We start from the raw sequence: 27639 nt of genomic DNA, 5'->3' as shown, positions 1-27639 counted from the left end.
AGCTTCCTTCCCGGGCCTCCCCCCTGGCCTCCCGCGTGGGCCTGGGACGTGGGAGTCAGACTGGTCCTGGGGCGCAGGAGCCAGGCTCGGGTCACGTGCGGGCCACACAAAGAAACTCGCCCGCCCACGACCGTCCTTTCTCGAGAGGGAGTTTATTGCAGGTCGGGTACACTAGTAAAGGCAGATACCTAACAATGAGAATGAACTACGGGCCCACCCGGGTCGAAGGTGAGCAGGAAAAAACATACATACACGGATTCTATACAATTATTAAAAAGAGCAGGGTGTGGGGGAGGAAAAGCTGCCAGCAGCCTTCCAGAAGGTCAGTCACAGAGGGTGTCCGGAGCACCTCACCGCCGGCGGCCCGGGCGTCGCCCAGCCGAGGACGAGCAGACGCTGCGGGAGGCTGGCGGCCGCCTTCCGGCGCAGGCCTGGGGGCAGCGCCCTGAGCTGGAGCGGGCGTGTGCCAAGCCTTCCGTGAAAGCCCGCAGGGCAGCTTCGTCAGCGTTTCCTAATACGTACAGGGGGAGGGCGGGGGCTGCACCACCCGAGGGGAGAAAGCGACCTTCCCCCGTGGGCTGTGCACAGGCAAGGAGCCGCGGTGTGGTCAGCGCGCCAGCCGGGCTGCCGCGGGCACCCGAAAGCACCTCCGAGTCGCCAGCGTCCGAGCCAGGCGTCCCCCCCGCTCTCGTGTCCTCCCGTGGTGGACAGTGAGTCCCCGCCGCAGCAGGGAGGGTGCCGCGCTCCGCTCGCAAAACACCCACAACGGGACAACGCGGTTCTGATTCCTTTGTAAGAAAAGAGGGAGCACCCGAGTTTAGTACAATCAGGGAGAAGTCTCGCTTCATCCAAAGGGTTTCTATAAAAAATGCATTCGACGCTGGCTCCGAGTTGCACATTCTCCTGGTGATGCAGTAACACGTCCGTCGAAATGAAAACACAGATGAGCTAGAGCGAGCCGCTCCCGACAGCCGTCCCCAGGCTGACCCTGTCCAGGCCGCCGCCAGGGCCCGAGGCAGGGGCCGCCCTCGCTCTGCTCCCCCGCGGCCCTGGGGGTGCGGGACACTGAGCTGGGCCACCAGCAGGAAAAGGCCCTTCGCTGGGGGACCCCAGGCCGGCCGCTGGTCTCAGTCACGGTGGCGGCGCCAGGTGCCAGCCTGCTCCCTGCTTGTGGCCGCAGGGGGGCAGGGGGCGGCAGGAGACGGGGCCCTGGCCGCCGGGGGCGCCTCCGCCGAGGGGGGGGCTGGACAGGTGGGCTCCGTCCCAGGCCGGCTGCCGTCCGCACAAGGTTTGCTGCTGAAAATCTGCCCCTCCTTATCTAGAGCCGTGTTCTGGGGAGAGAGCAGTGGAGACCACACGTTAGCGCCGGTGGTCAGCGCGCCCGCACCAGCGCGCACCACACGGACGGATCATGCACGGGCCAGAAACAGAAGAGGAGAAATCACTTTGGCTTCCCTGCCCCGAGTCTGGCCAGAAGCGCGACTGCCTGGGGCTCCCCCAGCCCTGCGCCCCCAGAGGCTCTTCCCCCGCGGAGGGCTCCTAGCTCTGGGGGCTCCCTGCACTGGCCTGAGCATCAAAGGCCACAGACCACCCCTCTGGTTATGCCAGGGCGGTGACGCCTATGCTTTCCACAGTCCCTTAGCACAGACTGAAAAGCAACCCCCTGGTCACAGAGTGAATGACACCTTTACACCCCAAATGGCTGCATCATCTTTCTAAGCACCAGGGATTTGAGGGTGCAGCCTTATCACGCCTTTCAGTCTCTCCTCTGTGCCAGGCCCCTTGGGGAGTCAGACCTCTGGCCCTGGACCGTGAGGAGGGGTCTGTTTCCTCTCGTCCCCTCCAGCCAAGTGTGCCCGGGCCAGGCCGCTGCCACCTCCCAGGGATTTCCCAGGCGGGAGGTGAGTGCGCAGGGACTGGCAGACAGCTCAAGGGTGCACAGCCGGGCGGGCAGGGGTGGGGCTCCCCAGGAGCAGGGCAGGACAGGTCCCTTCAGTCTCTGGCTAAAATAAGGCAGCAGCTGAGGAGAGTAAAGTGAGATTCCAGGGAGTCTGGGATCTGCTTCCAGACACTTGGTGTCAGTGTAGAAGCCTTTTCTCCACGGGCCCTTCCTAGCTCCGGCCCAATATTCAGCCATCGCCAAGGGCAGTTCAGCCACCTGGAAACCCCAACTGCAGCAGCCACTGCAGGAGCCTGGCCTCACTGTCTCACAGCCGCCGGCTCCTCTGCCAGAGGCCAGCGCCCCTCCCCGCCCCAGAACACTGACCACGGGAGCAGCCAGCACCCCCAGTTACTTCTCCTCTTCTCTTCCTGTCGGAGAACAGGGGTGTGCGCAGACCAGAGCAGTGCAGGGCGGTTAGTACATACCGTCGCCCGGGACCTAGTCAGAGAGAAGCAATGCAGGCCGAGAGAGGCAGGTGGAGAGAAGCGGGGACAGAAACCAGACTTACTTTCAACAGAAGCAACGTGCCTGAAACAGTTTTGTCTACTTCAAATTAAGCCCACATCATCCTCAAATTTCCCCCACGAAAGCTGCACCATCCCCCTGAGGGGGGGCACACTGAATTCATCCTTTCTCAAGTCCATTCTAAGAGGCAGAGAAAACGAGGAGGCTTCTCGTATTTCCCTTTTTTGCCACAAGATGGCCTCTTCCAGGGTCTGAGGCAGGGAGGAGCCCACGGGAGGGGGGCGACCCCCGCCCCCCCCCCCAGCCCTGTCCTAGCTGAGCTATGCGAAGGGCAACTCAGAACATGCTAGAGACACCCAGAACCACAGGCCTGCCTGAAGCCAGACCCCAGCCAAGGTAACTGTCTCTGCCCCAAGGCCAGCTGAGCCCACCCTGAGGGAGGGGGAGGCATTTGGGACCCTGGGGCAGTAAGAACAAGAACCTCTACAAGGCACCTATTTTGTGCTGTCCTTCAGAGAGAGAGAGGCTTTTTCACTGGGTAAAAAACAGCGCTGAGGGCCCCTCCCTGGTGGCACAGCAGGTTAAAGCACAGCACTGAGAATCTAAAGCCACTTCCGCATGAGTTCGATCCCGCCTGCCCCAGAGGTGACCACATGGCGCGGCAGACCTCTCCTGACCCGGCCGCTGCTCCCCTCAGCAGTGTATTTCCTTGATCTGCCTGTTCTGCTCCCCACTCTGTCTCTGGTGAATCCTCTCACCCTTCACATCTCTGGCCTGTACCCCAGTTCCATATGAATAAATAAATAAATTTTGAAAAGGAAAAAAAAAAAAAAACAGCGCTGAGCGGGAGAATTACTGGAATGTTCCCCATCCCCACCCACCAGCTTCAATCTGGGAAGGAAGGTCAGAGGCAAGCTCAGAGTTTTAAAATAAATGCAAGTTCTGAGGGTATTCCCAGAGGCTAAGGAGGTGAGTAGGTTCAGGAGACCCGCCCTGGCGAGAAGCCTGGCTGGTAGCTGGTGTCAGCAGCTGAGCATGCAGATTTAAGACAGTGGAGAATTAGAAGCTGCTGGAGGGAAGCAAGTGTGTTTGAATACCAGCATTCTGCTTTCAGGTCCCCAACGGGGGAAAGAGGGAAACTCTGAAGTCTCTCAAGCTGTCAAATCAAACTGCCAAATAAAACGCAGACAATAACATCAACTTTTCTTTCACCGTTACTCAAGGTTCTTACCCTATCACGCTGGAGCTCTGGGTACCTGCTTTGGGGGGCAGAGGAACCACCAGGACCCCACCTCAGAACAAAGTCACATTATCCTGCTACGATTGGTCTCTGCAGGAAATACGTTGGCCTGACGCACCTCAGTTATGAGGACATGAATGCCAGGGAGAGCCATTTTGTAGCGAATCATTTTTAGTATAAAAACACGTAAAACTGTTCCCAAGGGCAAGACACGGACACACAGACCATGACGACATGGTGGGGATGAGACAGAAGCATGGCACGCAAGCTGCCCACACAACCATGCCCGGGGCCAGTCCTCTGTTGGGTGAGGATCAGCACACCCCAAAGAGGCCTTCTCCTCACCGCTCTTTTAGGACAGGCCGAAATTCACAGGCCAGCTTTTTGGCCACTGAGAGATTGGTACCTCCAGAGACCAGCGTTACTGATTTCTCCTGTAGGTACTGAAGGTGAGAATCTCACTCAGCAGTTCCTCGGAGCTAACAACCTGCAGAGTTGTGTAGGTAACATGGGTTAGACGGGACCCTGGCAACATGCTGAACGCACAACTGAACATACATGTGAACTCACGACGCTACAGTCACACAGGACGAACAGCACAGGGCGCCTGTTCACACAAGCGCCCAGCTGAAGCTCCAGCTCTGAAAGTGGACTGGTGCCCTCCGTCGGCACAGGGGAGATGCCACACACGGGTTTGGGCTGAGGGGTCTCAAGGTACTATCCAGAAAGAACCTGTCCTGAGCCCTACGGGACGAGGACCGGCTGGATTGCTCCAGACCTTGGCCACTCACAGGTCCTGGACCATCCTATCTGGGTCCTGAGAAGACCCAGGAAATGAAGGAAACTCTGGGAAGTCCAGACCATCCCCAGGTGAGGCTGCTCCCTAAGGAGATGAGCTTGCGTAGCAGTTACCACACTTGTGTTCTAGCAAATCAGTCCTCGGGTTTTTCACTATTTCGAGTGTGCCGACCTGGACGCTGTTGTTTTATCTTCTTCTCATTTTTCCTAGAAGCTGCCTTGCAGCAAGTGAGGCCAGGACTTCTGCCCCCACCCCATCGGCACTCGCTCTCCTCCTTGAGCCGCGCGAAAACGTCATGCTGTTGTTTTCATCAAGATGGTTCTTCTCCAAGCGCTTTGGCAGGGATCCTGGGACAATGCTGACTTTCTCAGGCTTTCAGCAGGACGCTGCTGAAACTCTAGGAACCCACAGCTCAAGGGCCCTCCTCATCGCTTTGGCACAGAGCACCCCAAGTCCTGCAAGATGTCAAGAGACCCAGCCAGTTCTGCAAGCGCTGTCTGGCCAGGGCTGGGGAGCACTTCCCAGCAGGGGGAGGAGGAGAGCACCGCAAGACACACGGGCGCCCACCACGTGGGCTGCTCTGGGGGCGGGCGCGCACACCCCCCCAGCTCTCAAGGCCTCTGGGGGAGGGGCTCCCTCCCTGCAGGGTCCCCCTGGTCCCTGCATTTAGGTGAAGTCCCCAGACCACATGCCATGAGGCCTTCTAGTTGGGTGGGAAACAAATGGAACCGCTGCCCAGGGGCCAGTGGTCCTGGGGGGAGAGTTGGCAGGCCATGGCGATGGCCCGTCACAGGTGTCAGGCTCCCAGGTGGCCGACAGAGCTGCTAGGACTCAACACAGTCAGGGCAACCAGGCCCCGACCGCCCAGCACCCCTCTCCTTACAGCAGGACTGCGAAGGTGCTCGGCCGGTGCTGCAGCTCTGGGAAAGGCCCCTGCGTCCGCGGGCAGAGTGTCCGCCCGGCCTCTGGCCCCAGAGGCCGGCTGCTCCGAACCAGGGAGGGGGAGGGTGCTGTGGGCAGGGTGCAGGCCTCACCTCCGGCTGGTCTGGCTCCCCGCCTGCCCCTACCGTCATTTTCCCTTTGCGAAACTTTTTTAAGCTGCTTCGCTTACTTTCATGTTACACTTTTCATCTGCTGCCTGTATCGGTTTAGGTGAGCTGCTTTACAAATATTTTGGAAGAAGAGCGGTCTTAAACATTACGGGAGGACATTACCGACTTCTCAGAACATTCTGCCAACTCGGAGAAGACCGAAGCTTTTTAAAGGTCACAAAATATTTACTTCTGAATGGTATGTGCTTAACCTTGGCTTTTAAAACCCCTCTTCCCCAGGACTAACGCCTGCCTCATATAATCTGCTGTTGAAGCCCATGCAGGCGGGTGGCACCTGCATTTGAAGCCCCTGCGGTACCTGCACAACCTCCTCCCCACCCCCTGGGCTCGAGGCTGGGTCAGCCAGCAGGCGTAGCGCACAGCCAAGCCCATCTTGAAGTGGAAAGAGAAGCATGGAAGGTGCCAGCTTCCATGTGAGGGAGGCTCTGAGCTGGTAACTTCACAGACTCCAGCGCCATCTGAGCAGGCAGGCCAGACACCGAGCGTTCCCACAGCAATAGGCCCGTCCCACTTACCATGATCACGGAGACCCCAGTGGTGGTGCTGTTCTGTTTGGGGAGCGCAGTGTTGAAGTGCTGTTTGAGTTTACCTGTTACTTCTGCCTGCATATTATTCTCCTGGGAGGCATCGTCCTACAGAAAGGAATTAAACAGCCGATGTTTCATCGGGTCTTAATGGTCTCTTCCTTTACAACCCCACCACCTCTTCCTAAGAACAGCCACAGTCAGGGAAACAAGGGCCTTCGAAAACCAGTCCCTGGAAGCTCCATGCCTTCAAAGTGCCTGCACTGGCCCCACAGTCTGGTGCGCAGCAGGCCAAGGACAGAGGGGGCAGCTCCCTGTGGCACAAAGGAGGATTTTGTTCCAGCGTCTAGGGCCTTTCCCCGAGGCACAAACGTCCCGCAAAGGAGTGCAGATCCCGCCCGTGCAAACATCAAAATTAACACTTAAATTAAGAATTCAGTTCCTAATTGAATTTAATCCAGTTCATGACTGTTAGTCTTTATTGCTCATAAAGGAATATGGCCTTTCAGCTACTTGGTCCGAGGGCCAAGTCACTGAACAGGATCCAGAGAGGCTGAACCCACAGGCAGGACGTGTGTGGCAGCAAACTTCACTCTCCTGGAGCCTCCTGGAAAGAGGGAAATGCACTCTCACCACTGCCATGTCATGGGCCATGTTACCCTAAACCCAGAGCGCGCCGTGAAGTCCAGAGGAACCCAGGCCAGTGTCTCACCCCACCACCAGCTCCTGGAGGGTGTCTCACCACCCCCAGCTCCCCCAGCAGGGGGATCCTAGGGCCATGCACCAGGAAGACAGAGGCCAGGGTCTTGAACATGTTCACCTCCCGGCAAATCCTGAAAGCCTCACACTCCAGACTCACAGAAGGTGAAAGCCAAGAGGGTCCGCAGACAGCACCCATCCAGCCCCTTCACTCTGCAGGTGAGGACGCAAAGGCCGGAGAGGGCACTGACTTGCCCAGGCCACTCCCAGGGCAGGATGAAGTATCGCAGGGTCCCGGGCCAAAGGCTATCTCCCCAAGAGCTATCATCGCACTATGTGCTCATTTAGGAGACCCCCGAGCATGTGCCACAGCCCTGAAACACAAACCTCTGCATGCCTTTGGCACAGATGAGACAGAATTGTTCCCCTTGGAACATGGGTACTTACTGACACCCAGGGGTGACTCAGGATCTGTCCTGCGGTACATCGGGCTTCCGCATTTACCTGAAGCATCTGACTGATTAATTCCTGGAAAGAAATAGAGAAGGCTGTAGAGAAGAAAGGGGTCATTCCAGCACAAGCACAGAAATCTGAGTCTGAACCAAGCACTTCAAAGAACGGCCAACGCAGCTGCTCAGTCGTTTGAACATAAAAGCTATTATCACCTACACTCCCGGTGCCCACCAGGCAATTACGCAGCTGTGTCAGCGGCTGGGAAAGAGGTTTCTCCTGCATCTACATTAAACCAAGATGTTCTCTCCTAAGAGTTCTGGTGATTATCATCATTCCACAGTGTAAACTGCAGTATTTTTCCTTCTGGCAATTCAGTAAGTCCCACAAGTCTGTTCCCGTTTTCTGATGGGCGTCCAATACACCATCCTTGAATAAATAAAAGAAGGAACATTCAAAGCTTAGAGGAGAGAAGAGCGTGGTGGGACAAGCTGGGAAAAAAGCCCAGTTCTCGGAATCTGGTTAGGAGTTTCAGCAACTGCAGTGTGGAATGAACTTTAAAAGACACGTTAGCAGACATCTGAAGAGCTGCTGCCTCTAGAGCACACCCGTGTCATAAACCAATGCTACCTCAAATAGAGCGATACAGACAGATGTAAATAAATAAAAATCTCGCGTTAAAAGTAAAATACCGAGATCTGTGACAGCCTCACAGGGTGGCTGAGCAGCCCAGGTATAGTAACGCAGCCCGCAGAAACAGGTCTGGGTGGGTACCTTTGCGGAATCCGTGATGTTATCCCAATAGGGGGCTGGAAACTCCAGCTTCCCAGCCAAGATCTGGTCGAAGAGATCTTCCTGGAGATTGTTCTCACTACGTCAGTGACAAAGGAATAGAAGAAGAGTCAAAGTCCCTAACAGTTTTTCAACACAGTGCTTCCTGGGTGAGAGGGAAGAAGGATCTGTGTGTCTTCATCTTGGATGTTTCATCTCCCAGGTGCGTATCTCATAGCATTTCTGTGACATGCTTTACTTTTAGATAAGGAGCTAAAGAATATCTGCTTAGGCTCAGAAAATAGGGTTGGGGTGGGGAGGAGACAAAGACTCGGGAAATTTGGAGGACATAGAGTTTCAGTTCGGGCAGACGGAGAAGCTGTGGAGGAGGGTGGCGGTGATGGTTACACAATGTGGGGATGTACTTAATGCCACTGAACCACACAATGAAAAGTGGTAGATTTTTGTGATGTCTACTTTGCAATAACAAGACAAGAAAAGATGGAACCCACTAACAATGTAAATCTTCATTTCAAAAAAGGCAATCTGAGCATCTGTTCTTGATTAATCTCTCATGGCAGTGCAAGTGGAAAGAAGCAAATCTAACTCAGATTTTGCCCCTCTCTCTTTCTACTTTTCCAATAAAACAGCCAAAGATCAGTCAAACAGCCGACATGTGAAAAAGTCATATGGCCACTAGAAGAGTCTGGATAAAACATTCATGACATAATTAGGCCCTTATTGGAACTCGACTTTCATTTACACTCAGTCTGAGAGACCACTCCAAAAGCATCAACTGGAATTGCACAGCCTGAAGCAAACCCACACCAGACCCCCCCAACTGCACCCAGGGGACCCACCCTCCAAGTGCACTCACACCCACACACCCCGGTGCCTCAAGAATAAATGAATTACATGACTTGTGATGGACGGTCCCATGGAAATGTCAAACACTTTGGGAAAATTTGGATATCCCCATCCTCCCAGGAACTGCCTTAGAGCCCCGTTTGCTTTGTGAGTGCAGCACTGGTAGTCGGGGTGAGGACACAGTTACTGTCTTTCCAGGCCATCATGAGGCCCGAGTCGAAAACCCAGTGTGGGCTGCTAGAGTCAAATCCAAATCCAAGAGTGATGCTCAGCACAGGAGGTCATGTATAAACATTTCTCTTGGAGCTCCCAACAGGAGCCCAGCCTGCTGGTTGGGGTGCTCACTTGGGGTCCCACCTGGCCAACAGGGCAGAGTCTGAGTCAGGCTGCCAGCCCTCTAAGAACTGCCTAGATGTTTTAGGGCCATATCTGAAGACAGCTTCTGGAGGTGTAGGATGATGGGACTGCGTGTCCTGTGAGCTGCTGGAATTCCATTTCATTAGCTGAGTTAAAAAGGCAACCAAGCAGCAAAAATCTGACCAGCAGCTGGCAGGGAAGAGACCATCACTTCTCTCCTGAAAGCGATTTTCTCATATGCCACCTATGTCTTTCTAGGTGTCTATGTGGCTTCTTTCCTTTCCAGTGTACGGTCTCTACTGACCGAAATCTGCTCAATTTGCCCTCAAAACAAGTGAAGAACATATGTAAGAACCCAGTATGGAAAGCTTTAGAAAACTAGTAGCTCCAAGGAGACATTGTCAGAAAATAGAAAAGTCACCTATTTCCAGAAACCAACCCGCTCTATCACCCCACTCACATCCTTTTATTTCTTTTCCCAGAAATCTCAAATAGCTAGTATTCTGTTAATATATGTGGTTTTCTGATGTTATTTGGTTTGCAAGCAATTAAAAAGTTGTAGGTAGGTCTAAAGCCTTCACTGAACAAGCAGACCTTGGAGGTCTCAGCCATCATGAGGCTCCCACAGGGTCTGCTGTGACCTGCTTAGCTCTGGGGGCTCGGGGCTGCCCACACTACAACAGAAATTAGAACTCATTTATCCTTCTTAGTAGCCATGAAATAAAAGCCACTGAGATGAAATCCATACTGGATTCGTTAACATATTTATATGCTACACTCTGGCTGAGATGTTCCAGGGCCTTTTAAATCCTAAAACAAAATAGGCCTTAGGATGGAGCTATCTGATGGACATTTCTCAGTGTCTGTTTTTTTCAATGTCCAGATTTTTCCAGAAAAACCTGGAAAGAATTTACATTCCCTCTTTTCAAAGTCAAATCATTAAGGGCCCGACAAGGTAGCCTGAAAATGTTATAGGGTATTTCACAAACAAAAAAATTCTACTTAAGAGATGATTGGGCTTCAGAGAAATAGCAGAACATTCTCAGTGTAGCCAAGCACAGAAACCTTTTGTCAGTGATCCTAAAGACAGAGCTGTGCTTAGAAAATAATTAAAATATTGGTTGCTATGAAAACCAATATCCTTCTTAATAACAATGAATCTGGTGTTGAAAAGATTGATGAGAGAATACAGACAAGCAAAGACCAAAAGCCTGAAAGAAGAATGAGTGATATTACAGCTGTTTAAAAGAGTTGCAACAACAAATTCCAGGTAACAACTTTAAAAACTTTGGGGTGAAAGTCATCTTAAAATATATATATAAATAGGCCCTCCCTGGTGGTGCAGCGGGTTAAAGCATAGCGCTGAGAATCTAAAGCCGCTTCCGCATGAGTTCGATTCCCGCCTGCCCCGGAGGTGACCACATGGCGCGGCAGACCTCCCCTGACCCGCCCGCTGGTCCCCTCAGCAGTGTACTTCATCCATCTGCCTGTTCTGTTGCCCACTCTGTTTCTGGTGAAGCCTCTCACCACCCCTGAGCCTCTGGCCTGTACCCTACAATAAATAAATAAATCTTAAAAAATAAAAATATATATATATATATATATATATTTATTTATTTATTTATGCATATGAAACTGGGGTACAGGCCAGAGGTGCAGGGGCAGTAAAAGGATTTATCAGAGACAGAGTGGGGAGCAGAAAAGGCCAACTGACTAAGTACACTACAGAGGGGAGCAGAAGGTGGGCCAGGAGAAGTCTGCCGCGCCATGTGGGTCACCTCTGGGGTGGGGGTCGAACTCGCACTGAAGAGGCTGCTGCTCACTTGCAGTGCTGGGCTCATTGCACCACCAGGGAGGGCCAGAAATCATCTTTTGTATAAAAAGAGAGTTCTGAACTACTTATTTGAAAGACTTTGATTTTACATGCATATGTATGTACATAATCTATAACTTTTTTATCACTAAAGTCTCATTTCCACCTTTATAAACACATATAGTATATTATAAAATATATTCAGAAGATTCTGATATGCCATGAAGATGCTTCTGTAACTAATACTTAACACTGTAGATTATTTTTTATTAACAATATGACATAAAAGAGGAAACACATTTTTGTAGATTCACAAATAAACCAGCTGGAGTTGTACGGCAAGCCTTTGAATAACACATATACAGGTGCTGGTATGAAGAACATGTCTTTAGACTTTTGATTAGCCACACTTTTATCCAGAGCCCACAAATAAGCTGCTGCCCATTGAGAACCAAGGCATGATAAATACAACAATGGTCTCACTTTCACTAAAGGAAAAAAGCTATCAAAGAAAAAAACTCCCTGGCTGCACTGGCAACTGGAAACACTAGAGGGAGTTGTGAGCACACATTCCTCTAAAGCTGATACCTGATCCCCTTGCCCAAGGGATCTCCACTAGGGTTAACCAAGGAAGGGAGCTCTGCTTAACTGGCCCCAGAATCACCTGCTACCAAACTACCTGACTGGTTCTCAAAGCAGGGAATTATTGACTCCAGGAGGTGAAACTGTGGTTGTAACAATAATGAAAAATTATCCCCTATGGATGTGTAGATACTTAATTGGCCACATTTACTCTAGGCCTAACCATTTCACTTCACTTGGTCATGGGATGTCAACAAATGTGAAGTAAGCAGAGGCTTGGGGCATGCTTGGGCAGTGGGACACACCTCTCTGGTTGCCTTCGGGAATCCCGTATCCACCATCACGTGAAACCCAGGCTAGCCCACTGCTGGGGAAAGGCAAGTGCCCAAGTCTTTGTTCACTGTCCCAGTTGACACTGTGCCAACAACCAGGCATGTGAATGGGCCATACTGGACACCAAGTCCCTACTGGATGCAGAGAGTGTCGACACAACCCTCACTTTTGGGACAGTTTGTTATTCAGCAACAGCTAGCCAGTATGTGCAGTAATCTGACATCCATATAACCTACTTCCCAGCAGTGACCTTGCTGGGAAACCATGATACGAATAACAGCCAGGCAGAAGGAGCCTTTCATCTACAGAACTCTAACAGAGCCACAGGATAAGGTCCCGCTCAAATGGCGTATCACTCATTCAACCCTTTGTGATTTCCAACCATTTACAGTGCATGCCCGCAGGTTCAGTTTATTCTTCTTGACCAATATTCTCATGGATATGTCAGTAAAGGCAGATTTGTGTCATTCTTATGTCTACCATAATGTCAGTAAAATTAACTATTCAGTTCATTTGAAAGCTGATCAATTTAAAAAGATAATCTTTCAACTCTTCTGCATGTTTGAAAGCTTTCAGAATAAAATACTGGGTAGGGAGGGAATAAACCAATTTTTCACTGACTCTCCCATTACTACAATAACTACAATAAACACCACGACCTTAGAAGACTGTTGTTTGCCATTTGATTCCTGGCAAGTGCCTGGCACATAGTAATTTACTCCACAAATTGTTATAAAATGAACAAAAGAATGTATCAAAATAACAGCTCAAGAAAACTAAGAAAAATCAAACATACACCATTAGATGAATTTGTGTCACAAAGCTTCTCCTTTGCTCCAAAGAGGGAATGAATTGGTTAAGACCGATGCTGTACTGTTCCACTTATGGTATCAACGCACAAATTATGGAAACATTAAACCGAAGGGAGATTTCTGCACCTCCATGTTCACCACAGCATCCACTATGCATTCGTTATTCATTGTCATCAAGAATTCAGAAACAACCCAAGTGCCCATCAAAGATGAGTGGGTAGAGATGTGTTATATATCTACACGATGACTTTCTACTAAACTATTAGAAAAAAGATGGCATCCTGCCATTTTACGAACATGGATGGAACTTCAGGGAATTGTGCTTGGTGAAATAAGTCGGACGGAGGATCACAAATACTGTATGATTTCACTTATAGGTGGAACATAAAGCAACAAAACAATGAATCAAGTACAACAAACTCAGACTATAAGAAAAAATAGTGCTTAACAGAGGGAAGGGGAAGTGGGGTGGGTAAATCAGATGAGGGGGTCAGCTGTATGTGATGGATGGAAATTAGAATTCTGGGGTAAACATAAAGTAGTATGTACAGGTATTGACTTAAAAAATTGCAAACCTGAAGCCTAAATCATGTCATAAACCAGTACTATGTCAATAAAAAAAGAGCCATCCCTTTGGGGTAGAAAATGAAGGATGTGGTGGTTAAGTCCCACACTCACCCTGGACACAAACCAGCAGCCCTGCTGCTGTGAACACTGTACACTGTGTCCCAGTCACACCCAGCCTCTGCGTGACCTCCACCACTCCCACTGGCTGACATACATACGTGATACTAAGAGCCAACCTGTGCCAGGCCTGTAGATGCCAAAAGCTCTACTTAATTAAGTGTCATGTGAATGGATAAAACATTTAAAAGGAAAGAGTTTCCCTGTTTCTATGAAAACAAATTTGGATCCTTTAGAGAGGGAGTTGTTAAAAAAGAAGAAAAAAAAAAACTACAAGATTTCATTGCTTCATAAGGACCTTCAAATCTCATTTTTCTTGGCCAAGGAACATTGGCCAGTGTCTGGTTCTAAGCCAGGAGTGAAATGGGAGTGAAGGGAGACAATCTACAATTCGAATGACGACACCAGAGAGTCACTCACCTTCTGAATGGTGGGAATCCACAGAGAAGTATGTATGTGATCACACCTGCTGCCCAAATGTCCACCTTCAGGCCATAGCTGGGAAAGCAAAGTGGGTGGGAGGGAGAGAGATGCTGCTGTGCTCACAGTGACCACCCTCCCTACTGGGGAACGACTGTGAGGCAAAGGCCCCTGGTGTCACACTGCCCCTTCACACAGAGGAATTAATTACTCTTTGGACAAAGGTGGCTGCTTCTCTTCCAACCTAACCACAGTCTTGGGGCTATACGCCACACCCCCAAGACTAGTCTGGGGCTCTGAGAGAGACTCCAGTTCCTGAGAGTGAAGTCACTGATTAGGTAACCGGTTGTCTCTCCTGCCCTCCAAATGCAGAGAAGACCATGAAACAAAATACCGTTTCCCACCAAAGCCAAAGCAGTCAGGAGAATTACCCAGTTTCAGCGATGATTTCGGGGGCCACGTAAGTCGGGGTGCCACAGACCGTGTACAAAGGGCCTTCAACCACGGTGGCCAGCCCAAAGTCCCCCAGCTTCAAAGACTTGGTTCCATCAGGATATTCACACACCTGGAACAGAAACCAGTCCACCATCAGGAGTTGATTTTTTTTTTTTTTTCTCTAAGTGGTTCCAAGAGGAGACCTCTGTAGGTGAAACCAACAGGACTACATTTACCAATAAACTCAAAAGAAATATTTCACAGGATTGTTAGAAATTTGAAAAAGACAATAATCCCTTCCTCCTGGCCCCCAGCCCTCTCTACAGCAAAACCCTTACTTGGGAGTACACTAAGTGTGTACACATGCTTTCCCAGAAGCTACACTGGGGTGGTTCTCACCTGGCGAGGCTTGAGAGACACCTCTGATCCTGGAGGTGGGAACCTGACCGTTGCTGTGAGCCTACTATGTGTGAGGTACTTGAGAACCTCAAATGGTGTTCACTGAGTGTCCACTGGAGCACTGGGTATTGTCCAGGACAAGCTTAGCTTGCGAAATAAAATTAGTTGTTTTTCTTTAGACAGCCAGAGATAAATATAATCAAGGAAAGACCACAGAAATTTGTAATGAAAATAAACTTGGGGATCAGATTATCTGGCCTTGAATAATCAACCGCTCCACTCACTGTCTGGTTATTTGACTTTGGAAATCATTCTCTGAGCATGTTTCTCCATCTGTGAAATGAGAAAACCTGCCTCACCAGGTTGGTGAGGGTTTGTAGTGAGAGGAAGCCAGCACAGGTTCCTTGCATGACCCTTTTCTTTTTTGGAAGGACCAACTTCTACATCCATCTCCATCACAGGTTAAACAAGGCTGGTGGAAACACGAGTCTTTCTGCTTCAATGGCAGCAATCTTTCTAAAAAGTCTTTTAGCTAGATATCAATGTTCTTAATATGATTTGTAACCTTTGACCCCACAAGTCTACCTGTCAGAACCTACCCTCAGGGAACAGAGAGGGACCCAAAAGTTATACACAAAGGTACCAATCTCAGGATTTATTTGTTTTTAAAAAGTGGAAGAACCATAACGGTGGTTTATGTAAGGTAATGACTTCAATCATGGCCCATCTCTATGAGTGTAAGTAATTCATAGACACTTTTTAAATATATGAAATATTTATTACAAAAAATAGGAATGTTCAATATTATACATAATACACCAAAATGTAAATTTAATCTCTAGGCAACAGCATTTAAGATTCCTTTAACTCTCTCCTAGTTTCTAAAATGTTTAAAATGAACATGTAGTGGTTCCATCATTAGAAAAAAACTTAATTTTACATATGAGCACATTTTTCTTAGTGGATAGAAGTCAAAGTTAAATGGATGGTTTGGGGGGAAAAGCAAGTACATACATGAGCAGTTTCTATTTTGACTGTAATCTTTACTCATCTATTGTGTCTTGAATGTCCATTTTTACAACACTAAATTCAGAGAATAATTACAGAGACCTAATAGCCTGTACTCATGTAATTTCTATGTTATGTTTCAAGCATACTTAATTTGCATTTCCTCATATTTTACCGAGGACTGAACCAAAGCATTACTTACCAACAGAAGAGAAAAATTTAGAAAAGTATGTTTTTTCAAGATAAGCGTGTCAAAAACACCATCCATTAATGTAATACTTAATGAAGAGGGGGTGGTTTACATAATCAGTGAAAAATATCAACATCAGGGATCCCCCGTCAATGGATCCCAAACTTCATAGGTCTTTTCAATAAGATGCCACTGCAATCACTTCTAAACTCTCATGTAAGAAGCTTTTCCACTCTGCTATTTTAATACCCGTGTCGTGTTTATGTACCACATACGCAGACCCAGCACATCTTTACAACTTTCAGGTTTCATGGGACAACAGTGAGGATTAGCGACTCTCATAGATATTTATTATTCTGAGTTGGCCTACAGTGTGGCAGAAAAATAGTTAAAGCTACTAATGACTTAGCCTAACGTAATAGAAACCAGGTTCTTAGTCCTGCCTCTGTCTAAGGATAACTTTCCATCCATTATGTTTAATGTAAATATTAGCAATCTGAATTACAGTGAGAATTTATTATGCATTTACCAAAACCCAGACTTTAGAAATTCCCTAAATAATTATAGTGATAAGAACATTATAAGCAACACTAAAATTCTGAGTGTTTCCATCCTGGAAAAAAAAAATTATTAATGTCACTGTTATTTTGTTTTTACAACCTAAAATACACTCATTAAGCGCTTGATATGAAAAATAGTGCTTATTTTAGACATTCAATTTAGAAATGCCTAGGGGCACGTAAGGATTGTTGTCAGATACTCTCAAGTCCCAGAAGTCCTGTTTTTCACATCCCCTCTATGGAATTCAAACTCAGATGCAGGAGCATTAATAGAAAGGGACACGTACTCCATAACTACTGAATTATGTGCTGCTGCTCCTCAGCTCAACATCAAAAGGGAAGTGTCACAAGGACAGACAAGCCTGAAATGATATTTCATCGATTGAACTTTCGCCAACAGTAGATACAGAGGTAAATGTGGAAAAGAAAACATAAGAAAATTTCAAATCTTAGCTGGAGATTTTCTTCAAAACTGGAACAAGTGTCCATAAATCTAGATACATACACGCATACTTTATGACACTGCTTTGATATGCACATGCGCAGCATTACTTCAAAGGACAGAGTTAAGAAAGAGGTTAGACCCAAGAACCCCAAAGACCTTCCATTATGGATGAAAGTCCAGGGCTCCCAGGAACGGATGATGTCACAAGATGCGGTACATTTCAATATTCTCCCAAACATTTTCTCACTGGACGGATAAAGTCCATCACTCCCCTGGGCATTTGGGGCGTTGGGGAGAACTGGTCTCTCCGTTTTACAGATGGGAGCCTCACATCACTAGCAGTGGCCCACGGGGATTCTGACCCAGACTGTGGCTCCCAGGGGGCCCTCCAGGAAGAGCACATCCCAACTGCAGCCGTGGGCAGAACCTGCACAGATTCAAACCTTCACAACCGTGAGAAGCCCTGTCCTGAAGAGCCGGCGGCCCCACCTCACAGTGAGGGATGCTTCTGTCAAAAGTCGCTCTCAGAATACAAAATAAAAATGTGAGGAATGCAGATCCCCCATACAAAAGGAACGCTGCATGTTCTCTAAATAAAATGTCAACATCATGATTTAGAACCGCTTCAAGTATGAGAAACCAACCTCTCCTCTCCCCACAATTCCTGGAAGAGCGGGATTTATCGCTGGTCTCTCCTAGTTAACTCTGACAGGGCACGGCCAGGCTGTAACTCAGCGTGTTAACGGCCACCCCCATGCTCCCTGACATGGGGACCCATACATCTCCTTGGCAGGGCTTTAAATTATGACCCTGCTTCTAGGGGAGGGGATGCAAATCAGGAATCTGAATGTTCTGGTGTTTAAAACTGAACTTGTTTTTAGGGGAAAAAGGCTGACAATCACTCTGTATGTTGACTTTTGATGTTTCGATGGCACTTCCCCATCGCAGGCCAATGCCAACCTGCTAACGAAAGACAGAGCCACCAACGGCACCAAGTGAAATCCTGCCACTGCTGCATGTGACGCCTTTGGCCAGACTGTCAGACGGTGCAGGTTAGCATGGGGGAGAAGCCGTTCTGAGGCGAGAACATCACATCCTCACTTCCATGTTGAGGCTGGTTTGCACATGTCTCCATTCCTCCTCAAGAGTTTATAAAACCTGAGTATATTCACCCAGTTTTACAAAGTAGGGATGTTTGTTTTACAGCAGGAACATATAAGAAGAAACCAAAGAAAGACAATAATACACATACTTTTAAACGGTGCCTCAGGTACCACCTCCAGAGGGTATCACAGAGAGGAAAACAGATGCTGTGGGTTAGCAGAAAGCCCTCAGGACAGCCTCAAAGTCTATCCAATTAGTTATGCAGTGCAAATATGAGACAGGCTGTAAACGGAACAGTGCACCCCAGGAAGGAGAGGTCCAGGTTTCCTGCGTCACCCAAGAAGGGTGGAGATGAGTGGCTAGGAGAAGCTAGAAGAGGGAGAGAAAGATGTGGGGGAGAGGACGATGACCTGGAGGAGGCAGCTGAGGCAGAGACATGTGAAGGAGTCCTGCTTGCGCCCTGGCCTTGGACTTGCACAGGGGCTTGGGGGACACAGGACACACTAGAAGAGATGTGGGTGAGAGAGCCCCACGGAGAGGGTGACACTGGCAGCCTTACGCTGACTTATCCTTGTGTTTCGCTTTCCTTCCTTCCTGAGTTGCCGGCCCCTCCTGCCCCTTGCTTGGGGCTCTCTACCAGAAGGTGCCTTTAACACGTGGCAAGCTTTGAGGCCCCACTTTGGGCCAACCCTGCATTAAGAGTAAATTTGTGGCTTTATGTAGTGGATGGCAGAACCTACTTAAGAATGGGTAAGGACTGGAGGTCCTGGGGTGTCCCTCAAGCGACCAGCTAACATCAAGATTTGCATTCGAGCACCGGCTGCCAAACACCTGGGTGACCACCAGGGTCAGTCAACAACCATTTACTCTCCACCCATGTGCGTTTACCTGGCACTGTGCAAGGTCCCAGGGTCAAAGAAAACAGACACAAGTTTTGTCCCTAACGGTGCTTATAATCTAGAGACAGACACAGAAATAAGAAATAAGAAATCACTATGCCATGGCAAGTCTAGCCAGAGTGGCGATGCGCCCATCCTGCAAGGTGGGTGTAGAAAAGTCACTGTTAAATTCTGTGTTGATTCTAGTGTTGAATTCTGTGCCAATTCTGCAATGAGGGGATGAGAAAATGTAAATTTAGAACATCAACAATCATCAAACCCGACATTAATGGATTTCTAGACCTGAACTGCTTTTCTGCGTTTATTTTTATCAGGCATCAGAGAACATATTTCCATGTATGTGTGTGCATGCAGAACTCTCCAGTCAGCTTCACGATTTCCTCTATAAAGCAGCCAGGAGGACTGGTCCCATGCGCAAGGCCACCATAAAGGTGTGTAAAATGAGACCTGAAGGTTAGTGCCACACTGGGAAGAAGCATGGAGAGGGGTGAGCGACAGGAGAGGAAGCAGGAAAGGTAAACTGGAACCAGGGTGATGGCAGTCTCTGAAAGCTACAGTGGAATAAGACTTCTATAGAACAGTGGAACACATGGAACTTTTAAGCTCCCTTCCCCCTCCCCAAATGACAGCCCTCTCTCAGTCTCTGTTTCCATGTCTGTTAAGCCAGGATGGGATAGATATCTTCCCAAGTTAAGCGCAATATATACTGAACCCCCAATGTTCTATATCTGGCTCCTATGAGCCTCTAATTCTGCCTCCAATTCTTTGAAATTTGTTGCCTCATAATTTTCTCGCTCACCTTTTTTTAAGCAGCACCATCAATCAAAACATACATGAAAATATATTCTCTAATGTCTGCTAAAAATAAACACAGAAAAGCAGTTCAAGTCTAGAAATCCATTAATATTGGATCTGATGAATGCTGGTGTTCTAAATTTACATTTTCTCAGCCCCTCATTGTAGAAATGGTACAGAATTGAAAATCACTGTTCACGTGTTGCTGCATGAAGTCAGTCATCCTAAAGAGGAGAGATGCTCAGTAGCACAGAAAGGCAGATGTGATGTACATACCAGGAGGTTCTCAGGCTTGATATCTCTGTGCACAATGCTGAGGCCATGGAGATACCTGAGGGCGTTGGCCAAGTTGTACACCATGGCGCTGCCATCCCGCTCGGTGTACTTGGTTGAAGAGGTAATTGCATCGAAGAGATCGCCACCCTACAGGACACATAGAAGAACCTATCAAAATATCAACAGTGACCATCCTGTGAAGGCAAGCAAGAAGGCTCATCAGCTGACCCAGATGGGAAAATGCCATTATGCTTGATGATTCTAAATAATGAAAGTTTCAAAGTATCAAAACACTTCTTGGTCCTTCAAGAATATAGTAGCTTTAGGGGTTTGGCACCAGTGAAGTCTCTTACCTTGACCAACTCCATCACCAGGAAGAGCTCTGTGGTCGTCTCCATCTCTTCCACCAGCATGATGATATTCGGGTGCTTCACACGACGCAGTATTGACACTTCATTCTCAATCAGATGCTCCTGTCCATTGAAGGGATAGAGAGTTGGGTCAACATTGCCACATCCTCTGCTTCCTCTCTATGTCGTAGAGGACATGGTTTAACTGATGCCAAAGAAAGCCTCTCCCTTGGCAAAGAGACAAGCCGAGTCCTAGCCGAGCTGGTCTCCATGGGGACAGGATGAGTCAGTGTGACATCTTACTAACAAAAAGAAACTTCCCTCAAAAACTCCAGGGAGGGCTCAGTGGCGCCGCCCTGGCTCAGAACAAACTGTTTCTCGTGCCTCCCTCACTTCCAATACTGTAAGAGGTTGAGACAGCAATGCCCAGCTCCAGGCTGCGCAACTCCATGGTGACCACTCAGAAACAAAGACTCGTGTATTAGGAATTAGGCTTGCTCATGGCATACAACTTCGGCTTTCTGTTTTGTTTTGTTTTGCCTCCATAAACTGGAATTTCATGTTGAACTTTATGAAAAAGAGACTTTCTATGATGATATGGTACAATGTCAATCACAAAGCAGGCATTCCTCAACATCTTGTATCTGAAGTCAGGAAACAGACCTGAAGTTAGGTCACCATGGTGACCCCATCCTCATTTTCACTCGAACCACTTCTCCGAAAACTTTAGCTGGATATTGGTTCTAGTGAGTCAAAATCAGTTAGCATCAATACTGAGGCAAAATGCTTACTCACAGCACTGACGGATTATTCTCAGTACAGCCACCAAGAGCCATGAGCAATTATTACTTGATTTTATGATGATATAAAAACCTCTCACAATAATGTCATATTAGTTGATCCTCATTAACTAAAAGAATAAACTGCCTTTAATTCAGAGGAAACTCAGTAAAAATTTTTAATTAATCTCATTAATAATTTTTAATTATGCACTCTGAGTTCACAAATATAGCTTTAATATAAACTTAACTTGTAAGAGCCATCATTACCTAACTGTGCATATATGTATCACGTATTCATACACCTTCATATTGTCCCTTTTCCCCTTCACTAATCTAGTGTCCACTGTACTAGATGATTATCCCTAGATCACGACACTGAATCTGACTCCTCTCCTATCTTCAGGTAATTATGCAGACATGTATTATTACTCTAAACCGTCTTAAAATACTTTTTGACCATAGCTGAAGTATGAATTACAGCAAATGAATAAATAACATTCAGAGAAAATCTTCCCCAAGCTCCTGCAAGGTGGGCCATGTTTCCTGGGTGTTGAAAGCCCTCTGTTTGTCTGAGTTGTCAACAAACGTTGGAAAGTGACAGTGCAAATGCTAAGCATAAGTAGGGGAAAGAAAAGATCAACATTTGCTAAGTCTGGCCACTCTCTGTCAACCTCTGTGCAATGCACTTGTGGAACCACTGCATCCTGGAGGAAGATGAAAACCCAGGTTTATAACCCCCAAGCCCAAGAAAAATATGTGAAATGATAGCTGCAAAGCTGGTAATATTTAATTCCTTGAAAAGACAGAAACTAGAGCAATATCACACTGAGCTGAGGTCAAACAAGAATCATACTGGGCTTTGTCAGAGAGAAGCAATACCCCTTAATGAGGGCTTCTCTGTCTTTGACTGGTGCAGGAGCTCGGCCATGTTTCCAAAGCTCTTGTAAGAGCAGAGTTCTCAAACTGTAACAAACCACCACTGGGAGGCTGGGGCCAGAGCCTCTGCCCATTGTCCATCCCTTAGTCCAAGGCAAGGACAAAGCAGCACAAAGTAGCAGACAGAATCCCTCCTGAGGGACGCAGCGCCACAGCCAACCTCTTGCGGTCACAGCCACAAAAGAGTCTCAGCAAACCCTGAGGTGTGTAGGCTAGTCTTTGGACCATCTGAGCATCTCCTTCATCAAAGCAGAGTTAGATGTGCTTTGGGGGATCTGCAAAAGCAAGCACACGGCTGTCTCACTCTGTGTGAAGCAAGGACGATAGGGAGTAAAATCCTCATATTCTTTTAAACATCTGTCACTCAGTTCCCTCTCCTCCCATTTCCTCCAAAGTTGAAAGTCTGGCAGTGTGCCTCTATTCTGTCCTTGAGGCTAGCTGAGAGTGACATATGCAAAGTAATCCCTGTCCACAGTACCCCAAGAACACTCTCATATTGAAACAGGTGAAATAGCCACCACGTGAGACTATACATCCCGAAGGCTAACTTTTTCAACAAACAGCACAACAGAAAGTGCTCTGGGGACCTCTCTGGTGGTACAACAGGTTAATGTGCAGCACTGTGAAGCCAGCTATAGCCCTGAGCTCAATCCCCAGCCAGGGAGCTGACCCACATGGTGCAGCAGACCTCTCTTGTCTTGCCTGCTGCTTCCCTCAGCAGTATATTTTCATCCATCTGCCTGCTCTGTTCCCTACTGTCTCTCATAAATCCTCTCACTGTCCCTGAACCTCTGGCCTGTCCCCCAGTTCTTTATGCATGAATAAATATCTCTTAAGAAAGAAGAAAAAAGAATGTTCTCTGGGCTGTACCTGGGCCTCAGGCAGTGTGGCGTTTCAGATGTCTGGGTAAGCAGCAACCTTTTCTCCACTTTTATTTATCATCTCACTCTTTTCTACTTGACAACAACTAGTATTCCAAGCACATAGTGAGTGTTTTGCTGGGATGTGGAAGCTGTTAGTATTTGTTTCTCAATCTCTGACTTTGTCTATAAAATTGTCTGTAAAGAACAATCCATTTAAAAGCTAATCCTCATCAGAAGCAAACCAAAGCTAATGCATGAACATCTTTGCAAGTATTAGCGTCCCATTTCTTACACAACCCATATGTAATGTTTCTAATATATAAAAATATTCTGTAGATGACATCTTCCTGGAAAAAAGTTTCTACATACATGATGAACACCACTTTTTGCCTTGAACCGTGCTGAATTTACACTGTTCAATCATCTTCTATTATTTATGTTAAGTGATTCACGGTTCTAACTCCAAATAATTTACATGTGAATCGTTCCATGGCAATGTTCCATGGTTCTTGTGTGAGTTAATGACAAAGAAAACTGCTAACTTGGCAAAGGATTCTGCCTTATCTTTGGCCACGGTGGGCTTAACACAGAGACAGAGCAAGAGAAATGGATTAGGGGAATAAGTCTAGCAAACTAAACCAATCATTTTATCTCCACCCTTCCCAGGCTCACAGGACAGTCCTTGTCTCCGTGTGTCATCTGTTTACAATCTGGCTGCCCCAAGCAGATGGGAATCCCAGCTTGAGCCTTCCTCCCTCGTCCTCAGCACCCTGAAGAATCCCTGTCAGATCTACTTTCTCAATAGCCTCTGAATTCATCTGTTCACTTCTTTCTAACCCTACCCAGGGCCATTCATGTACAGGGGGAGTTTTCTCTGAAACTTTGCCTTCCCTGGGTGAATTCCTACTTATTTCTCAGGATCTGGGTTAGCTCACACCTCCTATAAGTAGTGGGGCTCAACAACAGTGGGCCATGTACCCTCTTATTTGTTCTTATTGCCCCTGTACTTGTTCCAACCAAGTTCTCATCTCCTTGCTGTTAATAGACAGAGCTGGTTGTTTACCTTGCTCTACCCAGGAGCCTAGTTAGCACTACAATGCGTTAGTCAATGAACAGACAGCATGACCTCTTTCGACAAGCAGTGGTTTTACAGCTGCTATATATACTATACCTTGATTACTGCTCAATAGTAAGACAAGCAAAATGCTCAAGACATTTCATGTGATTTTGGTGATAGGTACATAAATAATGGCTGCCCCAGAATACCAAGTCCTAGTCTCCTGACCTTGTAAATATTCCCACATTTGGGGGAGTTCTTTACACATGGAATTAAGGGTTCTGCAATGAAGATATATCTGTTGTGTATGACACCATCACACCTGTCCTTGTGAGGTAGAGGCTGGAGGGAGTTCATAGACAGAAAAGGGAAAATGAAACACAGACAAGGGAAAGGCAGAGATGGAAATGAGGTGCCACACATTAAGGAATCCCGCCAACTACATGCCGTGATCTAGGTACCCTGAAACCCCTAGAGGGAGTATGGATTCCAGAATTCTGGCATCCGGAGGCTGTGAGAGAATAAACTTCTCTTGCTGTAAGCCTCCAGGTTCAAGGTAATTAATTTCAACAACTCAGGAAACTAATTCAGTATACGTTTGCATTTATGCTCTGTCTGGATCCACATCTAAGTAATGATTGCCAAACTGGGAAGAGAGTGCAAAGAGAATGCTCAGGACATCCCATGCTGTGGGAGGGCAAGAACTATTTAGAATTAAAAAGATTATAAGACATGGAAGATTTCCTAAATTTACAAATATCTTCTCAACAACCTCCATAAATCTGGCCCTGAGGCAGATGTTGCAAAATGTCCTAATTCAGAAGAGTTCAGCGTGCTCTGAGTCCTCTGGGCTGTGCTGGGCTGTGCTAGCTGCCCGAAGGCCTTTTTCCATTGCTATCTACTGATATCCCACCCACTGCTCTTCACTGATCACCTACATCTCCCCTATGGTTCCCCTGAACTTCTAGGATACTCTTTGTAGAACTGGTTTTCATTTACATGCTAAATTACCTTATTCCAAATATATTATCTTTCACACACATCAAATTTTAGGTAAATGAATAAATTAATCTAATAAAGTTCATGCATATTACAGAAAAGCAAAAAGAAAGCAAGAGAGGTTAGGAGTTTTACCCCAGCTGCTTATCACATAAACAAATTAATAAACTGAACATGGAGAGGGAACATGAACATGACAATGTTGAAGGGAAATAAATAAGCAGCCCAAAATCCTAAGCACTGTTCTGTCTCTGAGTGACAATTGGGAAACTAACCTCAATCTCTTTATCTATAAAAACAGTACATAATTTTTTTGAAAGTCATTAAAACTAAAGCACAAAATTTATTTACATATATGAATAGAAAACACAATAAGAAGCAGACACTGTTTTCAGCATTATTGATCTTCCAGTACAAACCACTAAATAACAAACAATACTCCATCAGTATGGCTGAATGCCTCTAAACTCTTTTTTTTTTTTTTAAAGATTTATTTATTTATGCACAGAACTGGGGTATAGGCCAAATGTGTGGTGGGTAAGAGGATTCACCAGAGACAGAGTGGGGAGCAGAACAGGCAGACTGACAAAGTACACTGCTGAGGAGAGCAGCAGGTGGGTCGGGGAGGTCTGCTGTGCCATGTAGGTGAGCTCCCTGGCTGGGGATCAAAATCGTGCTGCAGTGGCTTTGGAGAGCTTCATAAAGCGGTGCTTTAACCCACTGAGCCACCAGGGAGAGCCTCTAAACTTTTTTTTAACACAAATTCTCATGCCACTGTTTTCTAAAAATAAAATTTAATGGGAAAATCAACTTATTTGGAACAAATCAAGTTTTGAAATTAAAATTTTAACTACTAAAGCAGCTGTTTATACTTAAATCATTATCCTTACCAGAGCAAATTTTTTCCTATGACTGTTTTAGATATCTTTAATTACCACATTTTTTTGAAGTTTGTATGATCCAGCAACACCTCAATGAGGTACTCATCCTAAAAATATGAAAATTGTAATGTGAAGACATACATATGCTTATGTTCACAAAACTGTCCATTATAGCCAAATCATAGAACCAAGAATAGATAAAGAAACTCTTGAATATATATGCAATGGAATATTACACAACTATTAAAAAGTATTAAACAGTGGTTGGGGGGACAAAATGGGTGGATATCAAGGTGATTGTATTAAATAAGTCAGAAAGTGAAAGATATCAGATGGTTTCACTTATCTGTGGAATATAAATACCAAAAAAATGAACAGGCAATATAAAGCAGGAATAAATATTGGATTTAGTCAAAAAAGGTTCATAATTACCAAAGAAATCAGGGGAGAGGGAAGAAAGAAAAGGCAAGGGAGTCAGATGAGCTTCTGGATGGGTGCTTCAATAGAGAATAAATGCAGCATATGCATATGTGGAAGAATAAAAATGTAACTCCAAAATCAAAATTAAAAGAATTAATAAAACACATTTGCATCTCTGAAACCGAGACGCAAAGGAGTTAAGTAGTTACCCCAAGGTCACACGTGCAAAAGAGGCAGAGCCCCCATTTAAACTTTATACAATCTGGCTCTAGTGCAGCACTGGATAATGTGACCAACATATGTACCTCTCGAGTTTCTAACCACAAATCATTTAGAATTTCTAACCACATAAATAATGTACAAAGTAGGTAAAATTAATGATATAATTTATTTAACCTCTGACATCTAAAATATTATCATTTCAACATGTAATCATATTCACAAGACATTAGTAAGGCACCTAATGTTCTTATTTTAGTACTAAATCTTCAAAATCTGTTGTCTACTTTACACTTGCAATATATTTCACTTCAGACTAGTCACATTTCGTGTGCTTAGTAGCCACAAGTCAGCTGCCCCTGGCGCTGGACAGTGCCCAGCTTGCTTTCCTAGAAGTGCCGCTGTACATCTAGAAAGAAATCTGAAAAGGTCTTCATCACTGCTATAGAGTAGCTACCTTTTCAAACATGTTTGAAGTACTGTAGTTTAATAGTACTCCATTCTTCAATTTTTACTCAGCCTCAGGCCCAGCTTGAGAACGGGACAAAGAAGTTCATCATGTTGAGGAGAGAACTCTTCATAGTGTGTCTGCAAATCTTGTACCAGTTGTTTATTACACACTCTCTTTCCAAGGAGAGTGTCACCCTTGGAACACAGAGATAGGGTCTCCCTCAGGGACCCAGGGAACTTAAATAGGTGAATTCCTATTTACCATTCACCAGAATGAGCATCTCTCCAACCCTTTTCACTTTCTTTTACAAAGCAAGGATGGATACTGTACCTTTCCACAGCACTTGGCTTTGTCTATGATCTTTAGTGCAAATTCCTTTCCAGTAGACCTATGGAATAGTAAGAGGAAATTCACTGAAACACACAAATCAAGACACCACCATTCCTGATATATCTTTGACAGTACAGACTGTCAAAGGAAGGAAAACATGAAACCTGTCTTTCTTATACATTGCAAATTATAGACAATGCTTTGTGGGGTCAGGGAGAAGGTACCCAAAAGTGAAAAAGACAGACAACTAAAGCCATGTCACCACTTACAATATTGATAATTATATTCCTCAGTAACTTACCTATATAAAGTATTTAAAATTCAGTTGTATCAGAGTTGGACAACAAACTACCTTTCTATAAATAAACAT

At 46.5% G+C, this 27639-nt stretch overlaps 1 protein-coding gene across 6 annotated transcripts in view; it reads right to left on the bottom strand.

The window, feature by feature from the left end:
• Positions 1 to 251: 251 nt before the first annotated feature.
• DCLK2 (doublecortin-like kinase 2) overlaps positions 252 to 27639 on the bottom strand; it is a 118535-nt gene continuing 91147 nt past the window's right edge. For 4 of the 6 annotated variants that reach the window (XM_012726892.1, XM_012726893.1, XM_004685318.2 and 1 more), the window contains 9 exons: positions 27270 to 27327; positions 20335 to 20454; positions 19982 to 20128; positions 14302 to 14435; positions 13871 to 13948; positions 8006 to 8102; positions 7229 to 7309; positions 6074 to 6190; positions 252 to 1331 (listed from right to left, as the gene is read on the bottom strand). In XM_012726892.1, coding sequence (XP_012582346.1) covers positions 1128 to 1331; positions 6074 to 6190; positions 7229 to 7309; positions 8006 to 8102; positions 13871 to 13948; positions 14302 to 14435; positions 19982 to 20128; positions 20335 to 20454; positions 27270 to 27327 — 1036 coding nt within the window. In that variant the 3' untranslated portion in view covers positions 252 to 1127. Of the gene's footprint in view, positions 1332 to 2367; positions 2381 to 3504; positions 3577 to 6073; positions 6191 to 7228; positions 7310 to 8005; positions 8103 to 13870; positions 13949 to 14301; positions 14436 to 19981; positions 20129 to 20334; positions 20455 to 27269; positions 27328 to 27639 lie in introns of all 6 variants that reach the window. The other 2 variants (XM_012726895.1, XR_001145591.1) reach the window with 2 other exon arrangements.

Source organism: Condylura cristata, unplaced genomic scaffold (genome assembly GCF_000260355.1).
Source record: "Condylura cristata isolate star-nosed mole 26May11 unplaced genomic scaffold, ConCri1.0 scaffold00018, whole genome shotgun sequence".
Lineage (NCBI taxonomy): Eukaryota > Metazoa > Chordata > Mammalia > Eulipotyphla > Talpidae > Condylura > Condylura cristata.
This window is presented reverse-complemented; position numbering and strand designations above follow the sequence as displayed.